This window comes from Aquarana catesbeiana, linkage group LG04, assembly GCF_042186555.1.
Source record: "Aquarana catesbeiana isolate 2022-GZ linkage group LG04, ASM4218655v1, whole genome shotgun sequence".
Classification (NCBI taxonomy): domain Eukaryota; kingdom Metazoa; phylum Chordata; class Amphibia; order Anura; family Ranidae; genus Aquarana; species Aquarana catesbeiana.
The window spans coordinates 443,163,988-443,180,384 of record NC_133327.1 but is presented as its reverse complement, the minus strand read 5'-3'; the positions used below and the strand labels follow the sequence as shown (position 1 = coordinate 443,180,384).

General features: G+C 41.1%; 1 protein-coding gene across 5 annotated transcripts in view; it reads left to right on the top strand.

Moving 5' to 3' along the window:
- The window catches only part of LOC141140367 (plasminogen-like), a 335,624-nt gene that overhangs the window by 27,208 nt on the left and 292,019 nt on the right, over window positions 1-16,397 (top strand). For 3 of the 5 annotated variants that reach the window (XR_012243929.1, XR_012243930.1, XM_073627455.1), the window contains exon 2: window positions 8,132-8,267. Coding sequence is in view for 1 of the 5 variants with exons in the window: in XM_073627455.1 (XP_073483556.1) it covers window positions 8,132-8,267 (136 nt within the window). In the remaining 4 variants the exon portion in view is untranslated. Of the gene's footprint in view, window positions 1-5,131; window positions 6,146-8,131; window positions 8,268-16,397 lie in introns of all 5 variants that reach the window. The other 2 variants (XR_012243931.1, XR_012243932.1) reach the window with 2 other exon arrangements.

Sequence of the window (16,397 nt, the reverse complement as noted above, 5' to 3'; positions counted from 1 at the left end):
CTCTCCTCCAGAGACTCGCCCCTGACCCCTATTTTAGGCAACCCACAATTCGCACCTGGTATTAGCGACGCACTGTTTCAAACCCTAATCAGGTTGGGACTTTTTCAGGCCTCCCATTTTCAAACGGGAAGAAGATGGGTGTCGCTATCTGAACTTATGGACCCAGTAGGACCCTTCTGATTGGACTTTCTGAGAGCACTCCAATTAGACCATTTCCTAAAGTCCATGCCACTCCCTAGAGACCCTGACCAACCCCTCACGACCTTTGAAGAATACTGCTTTGACTTGGGAACCATGCCACACACGCTATCGCTCACATATAACCTGTTAAATATGCCACCAGATGACTTTCAGCACCCAGGTATAGCCGGATGGGAATGGGACTTGAATTGATGCTTTAATTCGAGACAGCGACTTCATATCTTCCATTTCACACACAAATCTTCCATCTGTACAAAAGCGCAGGAGACCAGTTATAAAATTCTGTCTAGGTGGTATAAAACCCCAGCTCAATTGCATAAATACTTCCCTGCAACTTCTGCCAGAGGGAGAGAGGGGACATCCTACACATCTTTTGGTCATGTCCCAAGCTCAAAAGCTTTTGGGAGACAGTCCACCAAATTATGCAAAAATTTACAAAACGTCCCATTCCGGATGATCCGGCTTTCTTCCTCCTTCACTCCCGGCGGATCCCGGCGAGAGTGTACAAGAAATCTGTACTCCGACATCTCCTCGACGCTGCCAAAGCTTGCATCCCCCTCCTGTGGAAATCTCCTCACCCACCGACCATTGCTATGTGGCTTAGAAAAGTCATGGAAATAAACAAAATGGAAGACCTCATACTCACAGACAGGCACCAACGAGACAGATACTCTAAAACTTGATCTCTGTGGAACCTATTTGTGTTCTCAGATGAAGGCCAGGCCCTCAGGGACAGTGACGTAGATGCCTGAACTTCGCGGTGTTCCTCCATCAACTTCTTTGCTCGACGACATATGTATCGATATAGGCTCTGACACGCTGAACCTTGGACACCCCGGGGATCCATGCTCCTGGGTCCCCCCCCTCTCCACCCCACCTTTAACACCCCCCCCCCCTCTCTGACTCTTTTATTTTTAATTATTTTCTTATCTAAGATCTGTAATCTACAGACGTTTTTATTTTTTCTCTTTATTTTCATTTAATTGTAAAAAAGGGGCCAGAAGAGGCGAGGCCCGTGGGAAGATGTATCTGTCTCACCATCGTGTGGGCAGAGAATATCTCATGGTGGAGTAGAATATACAGTGCACTAAAGTATGGTGTAAGTGGTAACCAAGCCAGTATGATAGATCAGGACCTTCAGAGATGTAACTGTTCATAATTTTACGGACCCCCACCTGAGGTGTGTTCTCGTCTATAACATATGTGCTACCCTTTTAATTATGTTGACCCTGCGGGACTTGTCTGTTCTGGACTGTATAAATAAGTAAAATTTGAAAAAAAATAAAAATAAAACGTTCGTAAAACGTTCACATCTGAGCGTTTTGTCACCTGAAGCAAAACACCTGAAAAACACCTTAAGCTAAAAAAAAAACATGAGCTTCTTTGGGGCAGATTACAGGTGTTTTTCTGCTTTTTTTACATTGATGACCTGAACAAAAATGCGGAAAAAAATTGCAACTTTGAAACGCTCAGGTGTAAATACAGCCTAAGGGGGAAAGCTGGATTCTATGATGGGGGGGGGGGGGTTACTCCAGTGACCACAGAGTGAATACACTAAAGTTACTGATATAAGGCTTTATTGATATCAGTGACCCCCTTACTTTTGTGTATTCTACCCCCCCCCACTTTCATAAGAGATCTGACCCCCCCCACCCCACTACAGACTGTGTGACCTCTTGGCTGGAGCGGTTGTGTTATTCACACTGACCTCTGTAATCTCTCACCAGGTACAGGGCACTGAGGGTAAGCTTTGCCTTTTGCCTTTTCCAACTCTGAGTCCCAGGGCAGCACTCCTTGCATTTCAGAAAAGGTGTCAAACACCATGATGTCACTATCAGTGTTAATTTTGGCAGCAAATTTCAATTTAGTTTTAGTCTTAGTCTTAGGACTAAAATGGCATTTTAGTTTTAGTCCCATTTTAATCTTCTGCAATTGTTTTAGTTTTAGTCGTATTTAGTCGACTAAATCTCCAGTACATTTTAGTCGACTAAAACTCATTTTAGCCGTCTAAAATATAATGGGTGTAATTAAATTTTAATAAATTAGTTAACATCTCTCTACAATTTCCAAACTCATTATATACTGCTGGAGTGAAACATCTCATATGTTATTATTTATGGTATTGAGGTATAAACATGCACTACAGACCAGTGTTCATTTTGAAGTCAAACTTCAATTTAGTTTTAGTCATAGTCTTTTCACTAAAATGCCATTTTAGTTTTAGTCCCATTTTAGTCTTTTGACTAAAATGCCATTTTAGTTTTAGTTGTATTTTAGTCATCTCAATTGTTTTAGTTTTAGTCGTATTTTAGTCGACTAAAATAGTATTCATCGTTTTAGTCGACAAAATTAACACTGGTCACTATGCCTACACCAGCCCGCTGTGAGCACACCCTGAACCCAAACACCAGTTTGAAACTGCGCACCTGCAGTTGCTAGATGACCTGTGGCCTTATTTTGTTGATGGGCATGTTCACACCCATGCGATGTGATTCTGGCAATCGTACTGTGTTTTGCAATCTGTTTTGGGGTGTCGTTAATCTAACATTGACGACACCCCACACAGGTGGTTGGCAATCCTGTGCCCCCCTCCTGGTAATGACACATGCACCCCCTTAGTAATGTCAAATGTCCCCCACCTCTAGGTAATGATAGGTGTCCTCCTCCTGGTAATCACACATGCCCCCTGATGTTAACGCTAGATTCCCCTGCCCCCCCCCCCCCCCCATCTTCTAGTACTACTCTAATTGACACAAAAACATCTTGGTGGTGTTAGGGGATTGTTTACCAACATTTCTGTAAGTGTTGTGGGGGGTTATGTGTCTGTTCCCAGCTGTCAGTGTTCCCACATGAGCAGACATGTCAGGTTGCGGGTACACTGAGTGACATGACTGAGCAGAGCAGTGTCATACCTCAGCTAAAGCCATCCTGTCCCAGCTATCTTCTTCCTCCTCCTCTCACACTCGTACACACAAAGACACAGGTCTTTGTGATAGGGAGGCGGCTCACTGTCACCACAACTTATCAGCAGTATACAGCAGCACAGAGCCACACTTACCTGTCCCGGGTTCCATGGCACTCAGTTCTCCATTCCGTAACAGGTAACAGCACAACTTCTCCCCAGCCAATGAGAGCGGAGGAGGGGTGTGGTCTGGGGGTCTGGGGAGAAGCTAAACTAGAAGCTCCGGACTGGATTGCAGAGCTGGGCTGGGGCCCTGGGAGACACAGGGCGGATCGGACGTTGATTCTATTTCCAGGATTTTGTGATTGTAAAAATCCAGCATGTAAGATGACAGCTCATAGCAGGGAGGTGTGGGCCCCCTGGAGTTGAACGCGGGGTTGCTATGGCGACTCCTGCACCCCTTCACACCACGCCCATGGCCGCATCTAAATGAATGGAACGGAACAAATATGAATGCATCCAAAGTTACGAATTATCCAAAATAACGAATGCCGCATCTAAAGGAATGATCTGATGTATAAAGTACCTGAAATAAATAAATAAATAAATAAATAAATAAATAAATGAACAAAAAGCAAAAAAACAAATGAAACTAAAATGAAACAAATTTTTCGGTAGTGAATATGTCTAGCCATAATTAATTATATATAATATTTTAGTGTAATCAATTCCAATGGGCTGAATGACAGACCTAGACACTGCCACTGGAATTGATTACAATATTATATTATATATAATTGTGGCTATACATTCATCACATTATTAGACCCCTTTCACACTGAGGCGCTTTGCAGGTGCTATAGCGCTAAAAATAGCGCCTGCAAAGCGCCCTGAAAAAGCTGCTCCTCTCACTCCAGTGTGAAAGCCCGATACAGCATATCAACCAAAAGAGACAGAAAATTTGTGTGGAAAAAAACAACATTTTCTACTTTGTTATAAAACATATCCAAATAAAAAACTCTAAATTTTAAAATTTCTTCATAAATTTAGGCCAAAATGTATTCTGCTACATACTACATTCTACAGGAGGAGGAGGAGTGTTTTTTTTTTTAAAAAAGGACTGTCAAATACTCTCTGAAAAGCGATCTGAATGCAGTACCCACTTACGGGGTTATTTTTTACACTTATTTTTTAGCAACACACTCTACTTTTATTAATTTTTTTTTTTTTATTAATAATTTTTTTTTTTTAAATAAAAACCCAGACTGGATTTGAAAAGAAAATGGACTGTGGAGTTGAAAAAAAACCCAGACTGGATTTTAAAAAAACCTGGCTTGGAGTTGAAAAAAACCTGGACTGGAGTTTAAAAAAAATGGACTGGAGTTGGAAAAAAACTCGGACTGGATTTTACAAAAATCCGAACTGGAGTTGGAAAAAAAAAACCCGGACTGGATTTGACAAAAAAAAAAAAAAAAAACGGACTGGAGTTGAAAAAAACCTGGACTGGAGTTTAAAAAATAAAACGGACTGGAGTTGAAAAAAACCCTGGACTTGTGGAGGAGGAGGAGGATTTTTTTAATTATTCCCCCTATGGTTGCCACCTCATCCCTTTAAACCCGAACACATATTGATTACACAGGTTCTGTGGCTTATAAGGCACCAAGTGATTAAACTCACTTGGTGCCTTATCTGCATTTAATTAACCTCAGAACCTGTGTAATTCAAAGGTGTTCGGGTTTAAAGGGATGAGGTGGCAACTCTAATTTCACCCCCCCCCAAAGAATATGTGCAGCAACCCCCAGCGGGACATAGATCTGGTTAAAAAAAGCCCCCAGCAGCTACCATATTTATAGTCATTTTTTGGTGGCTAGAGGGAGGGAAGAGCCTACTTAACTGCATATTAGTGTAACATAGCAGTTAAGGTGCAACATCCATATAAATTACAGAATTTATACAGAGAAAAATTGGTCAGATTTCAAAGGCAACATTGGACAATGCATATTTAATATCAATATGTTTTATTGGTAGACAAGTAACAAAAGAAGCATGCCGGACTGGAGTTGAAAAAAAAACGGACTGGATTTGAAAAAAAAAACGGACTGGGGTTGAAAAAAAGAATGGACTGGAGTTGGAAAAAAACCCAGACTGGATTTGAAAAAGAACAGACTGGAGTTGGAAAAAAAACCCGGACTGGACTTCAAAAAAATGGACTGGAGTTGGGGAAAAAAAACCCGGACTGGATTTAAAAAAAAAAAAAACGGACTGGGGTTGAAAAAAAAGAATGGACTGGAGTTGGAAAAAACCCAGACTGGATTTGAAAAAGAACAGACTGGAGTTGGAAAAAAAACCCGGACTGGATTTAAAAAAAACCGGACTGGAGTTGGGAAAAAAAAACCCGGACTGGATTTGAAAAAAAAAAAAACAGACTGGAGTTGAATAAAAAAAACAGACTGGAGTTGGAAAAAAAACCCGGACTGGATGTGCAAAAAAATGGATTGGAGTTGGTGAAAAACTCGGACTGGATTTGAAAAAAAAAATTGTACTGGAGTTGTAAAAAAAACCCGGACTGGATTTGACGAAAAAAACAGACTGGAGTTGGGGAAAAAAACCCGGATTGGATTTGAAAAAACCCGGACTGGATATGAAAAAAAAAAAACGGACTGGAGTTGGTAAAAAACCCGGACTGGATTTTACAAAAAAACCAGACTGGAGTTGGGGAAAAAAACCCGGACTGGATTTGAAAAAAAACAGACTGGAGTTGGAAAAAAAACCCTGACTGGATTTAATGAAAAAACCCGGACTGAATTTGAAAAAAAACCCAGACTGGACTTAAAAAAAAAAAACGGACTGGAGTTGTAAAAAAACCCCGACTGGATTTAACGAAAAAACCCGGACTGGATTTTAGAAAAAAAATCCCGGACTGGATTTGAAAAAAGAAAACGAACTGGAGTTGGAAAAAAACCCGGACTGGATTTGACTGAATAGCAAAAAATGCTCTGGTCATGAAGGGGGTAAAACCTTCCAGAAGTCAAGTGGTTAAAGGTACATATAAATGTATTGATTTTATCAGTAACATCTGCAGTGGGTGTTTGGTACACTTCTGTGATCCAGGTCTGATTTGTTTTATTAAAATTCAACTTCTCTGTCACAAATGACCCCCACTTTGCTAAGTGTCATGTCTCTGATATGACACGTGCCAAAGGGAAGGCTAGTACCTCAAACTAGTGATACATCCTTGACAGCCAGTAGTCCATGAATCTTATTGCTTGTAAGCATTTTAGTTACAGCCTTGCCATCCCTGCCTGTGTTTATTTGACCAGGGTAGGAGTGGTTTTGTGAAAGAAAAAAAAACAAAAAGAAAATAAAAAAAGGAAAATTATCTAGAAACGTTAGTTTGTAAATAATGTTAAATAACAAACATTGATGACAGGTGGAAAAATGACTGGGAATGGTTGGAAAATGACCATCTCACTACTATCAAACATTAGGTTTCTGCCCTTTCTGTCTTGTTTTAGAGACTGTTGCCTTCTCACTGCTTGATTATGACCTTTGTATGTACCATACTGGTAGCTTCACCTGTTCGCCTGTGACTTCATGGGATCTAAAAAAGTACTCTCACCTACATGTGGTAGTCCAAGGCACACTCACAGCTCATTTGCCTTTTGTCATACCCAGAAAAAAGCAGGAGAAAAATGCAATCAGCAGAGTGGAAAGTGCCATGTTGTGGGGTGTGGAGGCAGGTGTATGATCAGTGAGTAGCCAAAACACACTCACCACTCTTTAGTCCCCTGCAGTTGCAGCTGAAAGAGTGCAGGAGAACTGACAATCCCAGGAACGTGGAGGCAGCAGGGTCAGGAGAAACAGAATCGGGTCAGCAGCCTTGGGCAGGCAGGGAGTAGCAGTCATTGCCAATCTTCTGCCTTCTCCTGAGTTGAGAAGTAGTGGGAGTCCAGCAGAGAGGACAGTCCCAGCAATACATGAGTGGCAGGGCTAGGAGTAGTTGTGGCAGGCCAGCAACCTTGAGAAGGCAGGGAGCAGCTGTGAGCAGTTTTCCACAGCACCTCAGCCCGGAAGAGAGCAGGAAGATTCCAGGAGAAATAGCAGTCACATTAAGGTATGGCCATTGGGGTAGGGAGAGGCAGTGGCAGGTCGGCAACCACAGACAGGCAGGGAGCAGAAGCTAATGTATCTTCACTGCTGCTCAACCTGGGAAAGTGAAGCAGATATACGGGAAATAGCAGTGCAGTGACTGACACAGCCAGGAGATGCCCAAATGCAGGTGAAACAGCTAGATTTACTCAGATTGACCTGGGGATGAAGAATGGAGCACCAGGTCAGAGCAGCAGGAATCACCCAAAAGAGTGGTGAGAGAGGCTGTTGCTTGCAGAAAGGCAACAGAGCTCCTGTGTTAAGGGTTTACTCCGTTGGCCATCTTGAACATACCTCCCAAGGTATTTTTAAGCTGCTATTGATGTATGAAGTTATAAGAATATTAAAGGAATAAAAAAGAAGTATGTTCTGAAAAGCCCTTATGCTGATCTCCATGACATTTCATCAATAAACTGTTCAGGTCTCATACATTCAGTATATCTGTTAAGCAGGAAGAACACATGGCCTGGCATTTTGTTGGTTTATTTTGGCAAGGAGTGTTTGCACCTTTGGACCCATTAACTGGAACACTCTTACCAACAGAAAAAAAGGTGGCCTAAATTTAGAAAATCCTTGCCTCAAGCTTCTGGGAAACCCTGAAATAGGCACATATTCTGTACAAACCTTTATTTAATCTCAAAATGCTATTTATTTTTCTCTGGAACGAAATTTCATTACAGAGTGTCTGTAAAAAGCCAAACAACATTTTTTACATGAAATGGATATTTTTAAAAACCAAGCATAAATTAAAATTTTCTTTGTAATTAGTTTACTTTTGCAACAGACATAATACAGAATAGATCATCATCTCAGTATTAAAGAAGATTCATTGTTATTTCTATATTCATGGGATAATCACCGTCTTTTATGTGTCTTTAGTTTTAGGTGATGAACTAGAAGGCTATGTAAAAACGGAAGGAGCATGGATGCAAGGTAAACAAAGCCAAATATACATGGGTGTAGATGCACTAGGCTGTGCCAAGTTATGTGAAAAAGAGCAGATGTTTACATGTAGGTAAGTATAAAATGTAATGTCACAATTTCTGTTGTAATTCTGGTACTGTAATAGAGCAGCTGGTAAAGGTTGCAGTTAGCAGGGTTAAAAACCTGTGATTTTGCTGTAATGCTTTGGCAGTTATTGTACATATGCTGTAAGAAAGATAGGGGGCGCTAGATACCATAATAATCAAGTGCTCTAAATAAATATATCTCCTGCATTACCAAGAAAATGGAAATGTAAGAAAGCTAGGGGGCGCTAGATACCATACTATTCAAGTGCTCTAAATAAATATATCTCCTATCTCTTGTACATATGCTGTAGAAGGATTTTTTTCTAACATCCATTTGGGTTGATCTCAGTAACGTAGCTATACCCCCTGAACTTTAAGGCTGGGTTCATACTATTGCGAATTGGATGCAAGTTTCCCCTGTGCGTCTTTTGGTCTGTTTCAGGTCCGAATTCAGCCCAAAATTCTCGCTGAAATTGGACCTGAAACAGTGAATGGAGGCGCACCGGACTCCTGCTGTGAGCAGCTGCGTTCTCAAGTGTAAACCCATCCTAAATCAAGGAGTCTAAAGGTAAACAAATATTAAGAAACTTTTTTTCTCAACACAAGCAATTGTAATATTATTTTTCACAATGAGTAATAAAAACAATATAAAAATCTGAATTCTGAACAAAAACATTTTAAACAATTGCATAAGATGTGTTATTGCTATCTTTCTGTGATGGGAGAGCTGTCCAAAATAAAATGTGTGGCACTGATTTCTCATACAGCAAACCCTGTTATACATGAAATTGTACAACATGTGAATGGTGAAAGAAAAGGTTAACATGGCAGTTAAACTCTGCCAATTGTTACAGTTTATGGGCCACAGATCTATCCAAAGAACTGGCCATCATGCCAGAAATTTTGTAAAAAATATGGGTAACACAAAGAGCAAATATGGCAGTACATAGGCAGCACGGGTAATTGTGAGAAAACATGGGAAACAACAAGAAACCATGACAATAAATAAGCCACAAATTTGGAATTTTGCCAATATTAAAGCAAAAGATGGGCAATGGTGACAAGATCTGGGCAACAAATAAGCAGTCATAAAAAAAGTGGGAAAAAAGGACAGTCGTGACATAGTGTGGACAAGACAGGTGCAGAACGAAAAAATGTATTCGGTTTCAGGTGCATTTGTTAGGTTAACAATTTTGTTTAGTTACATTCATTATGTTAAATTGGGTGAAATGTGCAGCGCTTATGTGATCATATAAACCATAACAAATGATATGAGTACAAAAAAAACGTGAATAATAAATGATGTGCTCAAAAATACTCCAAGCAGTCCTCTATTATGACATGTGATGTCTATAAATAGAGGAATTTGGACGTGTGATGTCCAAAAAAAGTCAGTGACAAACTTCAATTGTGTGTGGTGATAATCCTCAACCACATGTGGATATGATATAGTGACAGTCTTTAACTTCAAATATGTATGATGTAATAATAGTTTATAGTAGATCCACCAACCAAAGACACCAGAAGCTGCTTACCAGAGGGATTGAACTCAAATAGGTGTACACCTAGTGAGTCAATCAAGCTTTGTGGTATAATATACCAAGAGGATCAGATGCTCTATCCAGATATGACCTCCAGATGGACCTCCGAACAGGTGTAAGGTATGTATGGACTCAGTAGATATAGGCAGTCAGCCCCACCATTAAAAGAAAGAGGAAGGCATAGAGCGTAACTCCGTATGAAAATTTTAATACATGAAAAGCAAAAGAAATACACCCACGTGTTTAGCAGTAAAATCAAGCGCTTGTTTAAAAGAAGACAGTGGTCTCAGCATATTCTTCCAACGCATTTCGACTTAGAAGTCATCATCTTACATCATTACATTCATTATGTTAGAATGATTCTTTTTCGTAATTTGTTTCATTTTTGTTTAGTTTTTTTAGTTTTTGATTGTGTGCTGGAACCCCAAACACCTTGATGCTATTCATGAAATACCACAAAATTCTTCTATAGGAAATTATGACAGCAACTTTATGCATTGTAAAAAAATGTAATTACCATTACTAACATAAAACGCACATGATCAAAGCTGTTATCTTTTTGTATTTCTTAAGACACACATACTTAACAATTATGTTGAGTATAGTCATTAAAAGCATGTTATTCCTTCATTTGTGCACACCATCCACTGCTGCCTGAATAAGGTTGAGGGGGAAACAAGGACCAATAAAATAAGTATACTATACATATACAGTACAATGCCATTTAAAAAGATCCAATGGGTTAACTGCAGGTAATGGCAATGGATTGGATATGTATTACACAATAGAGTCCTATTTTATATTTGGTACAATGTATGCACATTAGATCTGTTCCACTGCATTAAAGGCAGCTCACCTTCTCATAATCAAGTAATGTAATCTATGAAAATTAAGGTGGCAGTTTTATTAGGTAAGCAAGTGCAAGAGCATACGTAGTGCAGTAATAGTAACCCTAACCCATGCCAAATCATTACATTTATTTTTTATCAAAATGGATTAGTGGAAGGTTATTATGAGTTGACTAATATGAATAAGAATAACTTTAATTTGTATATCGTAACTGTTTTTTGCCATATGCAGATATGTTCCTAAAAACAGAATGTTTTTGCTGATTTTACAAAAACTGAGAAAGCCCTGTCAGTTAATATTGTCCCCTCCCCTGTGGCCAAAAGTAACATAAATGTTTTGGTGGAGTTGGAAATGTCACATTTGGCCCATATCTATGGAATGGTAAGTCTAACCTGTAACAGATTTGGCTGTCATTAATTGGGCCTGCACATTATATGATAATTGAAGGGAAAATTCCTTATTTGGAATGATCATAAGATTTTCATATAGTGTGTACACACATTTGAAGAGCCAATTCAGACCTTCCAAAAGAAAATTACTGATGGAGCAAACTGCAAAATGTTGCTTATTAGTGAACAGAACTTACGAGCCAATCAGTTCATGTGCTGACAAGAAACATGCTGGTAGGATAAGTAAGCAATGTAACAGAGAGATGGGTTCATCACTTTGCTGCTTCTAATTTCACTGTCCAGTCACAGCCTAGGGCTGGTCCAGGATGACCTGGGCTCAGAAGAAGTGGGTTAAATGACACCGGCCATACGACTGAGGACATTTAGTGGCATAACAAAAGTATTTTTCATAAAAATCTCCAGATTGAAGGTAAATATTGCAGCAAGCCACATCAGTGCTCATCCATGCCGCATCAGTTCTCATCCATGCCACATCCATGCCACATCAGTGCTCATCCATGCCACATCAGTACTCATCCATGCCACATCCATGCCACATCAGTGCTCATCCATGCCACATTAATGCCACATCAGTACTCATCCTTGTCACATCCATGCTACATCAGTGCTCATCCATGCCACATCCATGCCACTACAGTGCCCATCAGTGCCTCACAAAAGTGTAAAAGGTAGTCAAATTAGATTTTAAATGTATGCCCCTAGAACATCTGATGGTGCTCCCTGCATGTTGGGCCTCTGTATGTGGCCAGGCTGTGGAAAACTCTCACACATGTAGTATTGCCATACTCAGGAGGAATAGCAGAATATATTTTGGGGTGTAATTTTTGGTATGTACATGCTATATGTTAGAAATATCTTATACATGGACAACTTTTTGTAAAAAAAAATGCGTTTTTATTTTCTTTCCACGTTTTCCAAAAACTTGTTGAAAAAAATGACATGTTCAAAAGACTCATTATGACTCATTGAATATATGTTGGGGTGTTTACTTCTCAAAATGGGGTAATTTTTTGGGGCGTTTCCATTGACTTGGTGCTCCAGGGCCTTCAAAAGTGTAACGCCTCGTACATACGAGCGGATTTTCTGTCGGAAAAAACTTGGATGGTTTTTCCGACGGAATTCCGCTCAAGCTTGCCTTGCATACACACGGTCACACAAAAGTTCTCTGAACTTTCGACCGTCAAGAACGCGGTGACGTACAACACAACGACGAGCCGAGAAACTTAAATTCAATGCTTCCGAGCATGCGTCGAATTGTTTCCGAGCATGTGTAGGAATTTTGCGCGTCGGAATTTGTACAGGCGATCGCATTTTCGGATAGGAACTTTTTCCGACCGAAAAATTGAGAACCTGCTCTCAATCTTTTGCTGGTGGGAATTCCACCAGCAAAAGTCCGATGGAGTATACACAAGGTCACATTTTCCAAAAAAAAGCTCTCATCGGTCTTTTGCTGGCCGAATTTCCGATCATGTGTATGCAGCATAAGAGGTGGTCAAGAAATTGAATGTGTAATTTATGTCCCTAGAACACCTGATGGTGCTCCTTGCATGTTGGGCCTCTGTGTATGGCCAGGCTGTGTAAAAGTCTCTCACATGCGGTATTGCCATACTCAGGAGGAGTAGTAGAATGTGTTTTGGATTGTAGTTTCAAGTATGCATATGCTGTGTGTGAGAAATAACCTGTTAATATGACAATTTTGTAAAAAAAAAAAAGAAAAATCTTCTTTTTGCAAAGAATTGTGGGGAAAAATTACAACTTCAAAAAACTGACCATGCCTCTTACTAAATACCTTAGAATGTCTACTTTTGATCAATTTTCAGTGATTGGCACCATAGCTTGTAGACTCTATAACTTTCACAAAGACCAAATAATATCCATCGATTTGGGTTATTTTTACCAAAGATATGTAGCAGTATAAATTGTGGCCAAAATTTATGAAGAAAAATGACTAATTTGCAAAAATCTTTTTTCATTTATAGCGCAAATAAAAAAAAAACCCAGAGGTGATTAAATACCACTAAAACAAAGCTCTATTTGTGTGAAAAAAAAAGGACAAAGTGTCATATGGGTAGTGTTGCATGACTAAGTAACTGTCATTCAAATTGGAAGAGCACTGAAAGATGAAAATTGGTCTGGTTAGGAAGGGTGTTTAAATGAAATAGACATGGGCAGGGATCTTGCCCAATTTCAGAGTTACAAATAACCTTAATTACGTTTAAAACATTCTCCCAGTATAGCTGAATCTTTGGGAAATGTCGCCAGATGTGGGCATGTGTTCCCTTGCCCCCACATTCTGTCTAAAGCTACTTTCACGCTGGGGCCACACCGAGCATTAGTGCTAAAGCGCTGCTCGTTTAAGCTGCGCTTTTTGGCCACTAGCAGGGCGATTTTAACACTCGCTATCGGCCGAAGAAGGGGTTAAAAGTTCCCATGTTGAGGTGCCTCCAAAGCGCTTTTCAGGTGCTTCAGAAGTGCTGCCCATTCATTTCAGTGGGCATGACATTTTGCCCCAAAGATGCTGTTTGCAGGACTTTTTCTAACATCCTGCAAGTGCTCGGGCTTTCGCATTCAGGCAGCATGGGGGGCAGTTTTCAGGTGCTTTACAGGTGCTATTTCTAGCGCTAAAATGCCTGAAAACTGCCTAAGTGTGAAAGGGGTCCTAAATTCAGATGACAATGCTGAATTGATCTTGTGTAATTTGGATGGAACTTAATACCCCCTAGTCAGCAGTTTGTAATTAATTTATTTTATCCTTATATTTATTGAGGTAGAATGTACATAGTCTATAACTTTACACTTTAAGGCTTCAGGGATAGGTAAATTCAATCTATGCTCCCATCCATTTAAGAGACATAAAGGCCCAGGACCCAGGATTGACATCAGCATCTTGTAAAAATTTGAGATGCCATGTTTAGTTATCCCCCTTGGTCTTTTGTTCCCTTTTTGACTGCATAGCAGTGTGATTCACACTACTACTATCTAGCTAATGCCTATCCTGCTATAATTCCTTTGCACACAGAGATAACTTGGCTCTGAGGGGCACAGTTATAGTATTTCAAATGTTTATATCCTCCCTCTGTATATGATAACATACAGCTTTTCAGACTTACAACCTTCATAGATAGCAACCTATGTCAATTATAGCTATATTCCAAGAGTGTTTACAAGTACAGTAATACCTTGGTTTGCGAGCATAATTAGTTCTAGAAGCATGCTTGTAATCCAAAGCACTCTTATATCAAAGCAAATTTTCCCATAAGAAATACTGGAAACTCACATGATTCATTCCAAAACCATTTATTCATATAAAAATGATCAAAATATGAGCAAAAGCTCATATTAATACTGCACAGTACTGTAGTAGTAATACTGTACTGTAAAAAGAAGGACCACAGTTTTAATGTAAAAAAAAGAATTACACTCACAATGTTAAGGAATCTTGGAGCTCATCCATGTAAAGCCACTGTGTATATATACAGTAAAGCTGTTGTGTATATATACAGTAAAGCCGCTGGTGTACAGTATACAGCACTGTATGTGGCCGGAGATTTGGGGGCTATGGTGGCTCCTAGCGCTTCCTGGAGAACTCGGAGACACTCGGGAACTGTTGACATCGCTTCCGGGTGCTCCGAACGCATGTTACTCCCAGCCCACCCAGCTGGGAGTGTATCTGAGTGTCTCCAAGTGTCTCCAGGAAGCGCTGGGAGCCACCATTGCCCCCGAACCTCTGGCCACATACAACGCTGTACTGTATACTGCACACCAGCGGCTTTATTGTACACATACAAAGCGGCTATACATGTATGAGCACCAGACTCCTTAACATTGTGAATGTAATTTATTTAGTTTTTAAGCAGCACCCTGGAGTTTAAGCAGGGTTGCTCCTCACAAATTTACTTGCCAGGAGTAGTTATCCTAGTTGACTGATTGAGATCTATTGATTTCTCCCTAAGTTTGGCCTTGTTGCACTTTTCTCTTCTACCACAAGGTGGCCGGGTACTTGGTGGTACTAGATATGAGAAGGGCAATGCAAGGTCAGGTTATGGGTATATGGAGTATCTCAGCCAATGGGCAGGGGTTTTCTTGAATCTCCTGGGAGAGCCTATATATTAGGGTAGAGTCAGGTGATCTATGTTCTGTGCCACCTGGACGGCTGTCTGGGTGGACGTGTGTTGTATTGCCCAGGCTGCTAGGCCAGGGATTGGGCCTATCCTGGGCCCATCTGGCTGCTAGGCTGTCTGAGGGCCTATCCAGAAGCAAGAGAGCAGCGCAGGGTTGGGATTGCGGCTTGCAGTCCAACCAGAAGTGACGGTTCTGCCGGCCGGAGAACCTGTCATGGTCGGTGGTAGAGGGGAAGCTGTCGCCACCTAATTACCAGGGACCACAGTGAGTAACTGAAGCAAGTACCAGAGCAGCATTCTCACCAACTGGGGATGGTGAAGACTCGGGAAACTTCAGGGGGAACCAAGCCAGGGACCCAGCCAGCCGCGGTGACTCTTGCAGAGCAGCCTTGTGTGTCAAGCTAGGGACCAAGCAGGCCAGTGGGGTGAAGCTTGAGAGGTATCTAGAGTGCCAAGCTAGGGACCCAGCAGAGAAGCGGGGGGTGACGCGTGAGGAAGATACCACCATGAAGATTGGAGGAGCTCAAAGGATTGAGTGGCAGTGAATCATCTAGTCTAGTGAGAGATGTGGAGCTCAGCGGGCTGAAGAACTACAAGGAGCAATTGTAGTGAAAGTGAAAGAACTGTTATGCAGCATACACACGAGCAGACTTTTCGACCGGACTGGTGCGACGGACCGAGTCTGGCGGACAATCCGATCGTGTGTGGGCTTCATCGGACCTTCAGCGGACTTTTCCAGTCGAAAATCTGACGGACTTCAGATTTGAAACATGCTTCAAATCTTTCCGGCGGACTCGAGTCCGGTCGAAAAATCTGTATGCTAGTCCGACGGACGAAAACCCACGCTAGGGCAGCTATTGGCTACTGGCTATCAACTTCCTTATTTTAGTCCGGTCGTACGTCATCACGTACGAATCCGTCGGACTTTGGTGTGATCGTGTGTAGGCAAGTCCGTTTGGCAAGTCCTTCGGAATGGCCGTCGGACTTTTGTTGCCGAAAAGTCCGCTTGTGTGTGTGCGGCCTTACACTTTTTGTTAGGAACTGTTAAAGACTGTTGTCATAGGAAACAGCATTCCTGCACATGCAGATGTGGCTTCTGGATGGCTTTCCCTGCATGGCTGTCCTCCTATTGAAGTCTCTGGGTTTGTCAATTAATCTTGCAACTACCTAAGGGTGTCCTGGCCCTAACCCTCTCTCCCCCAAAAAAGTTTGGT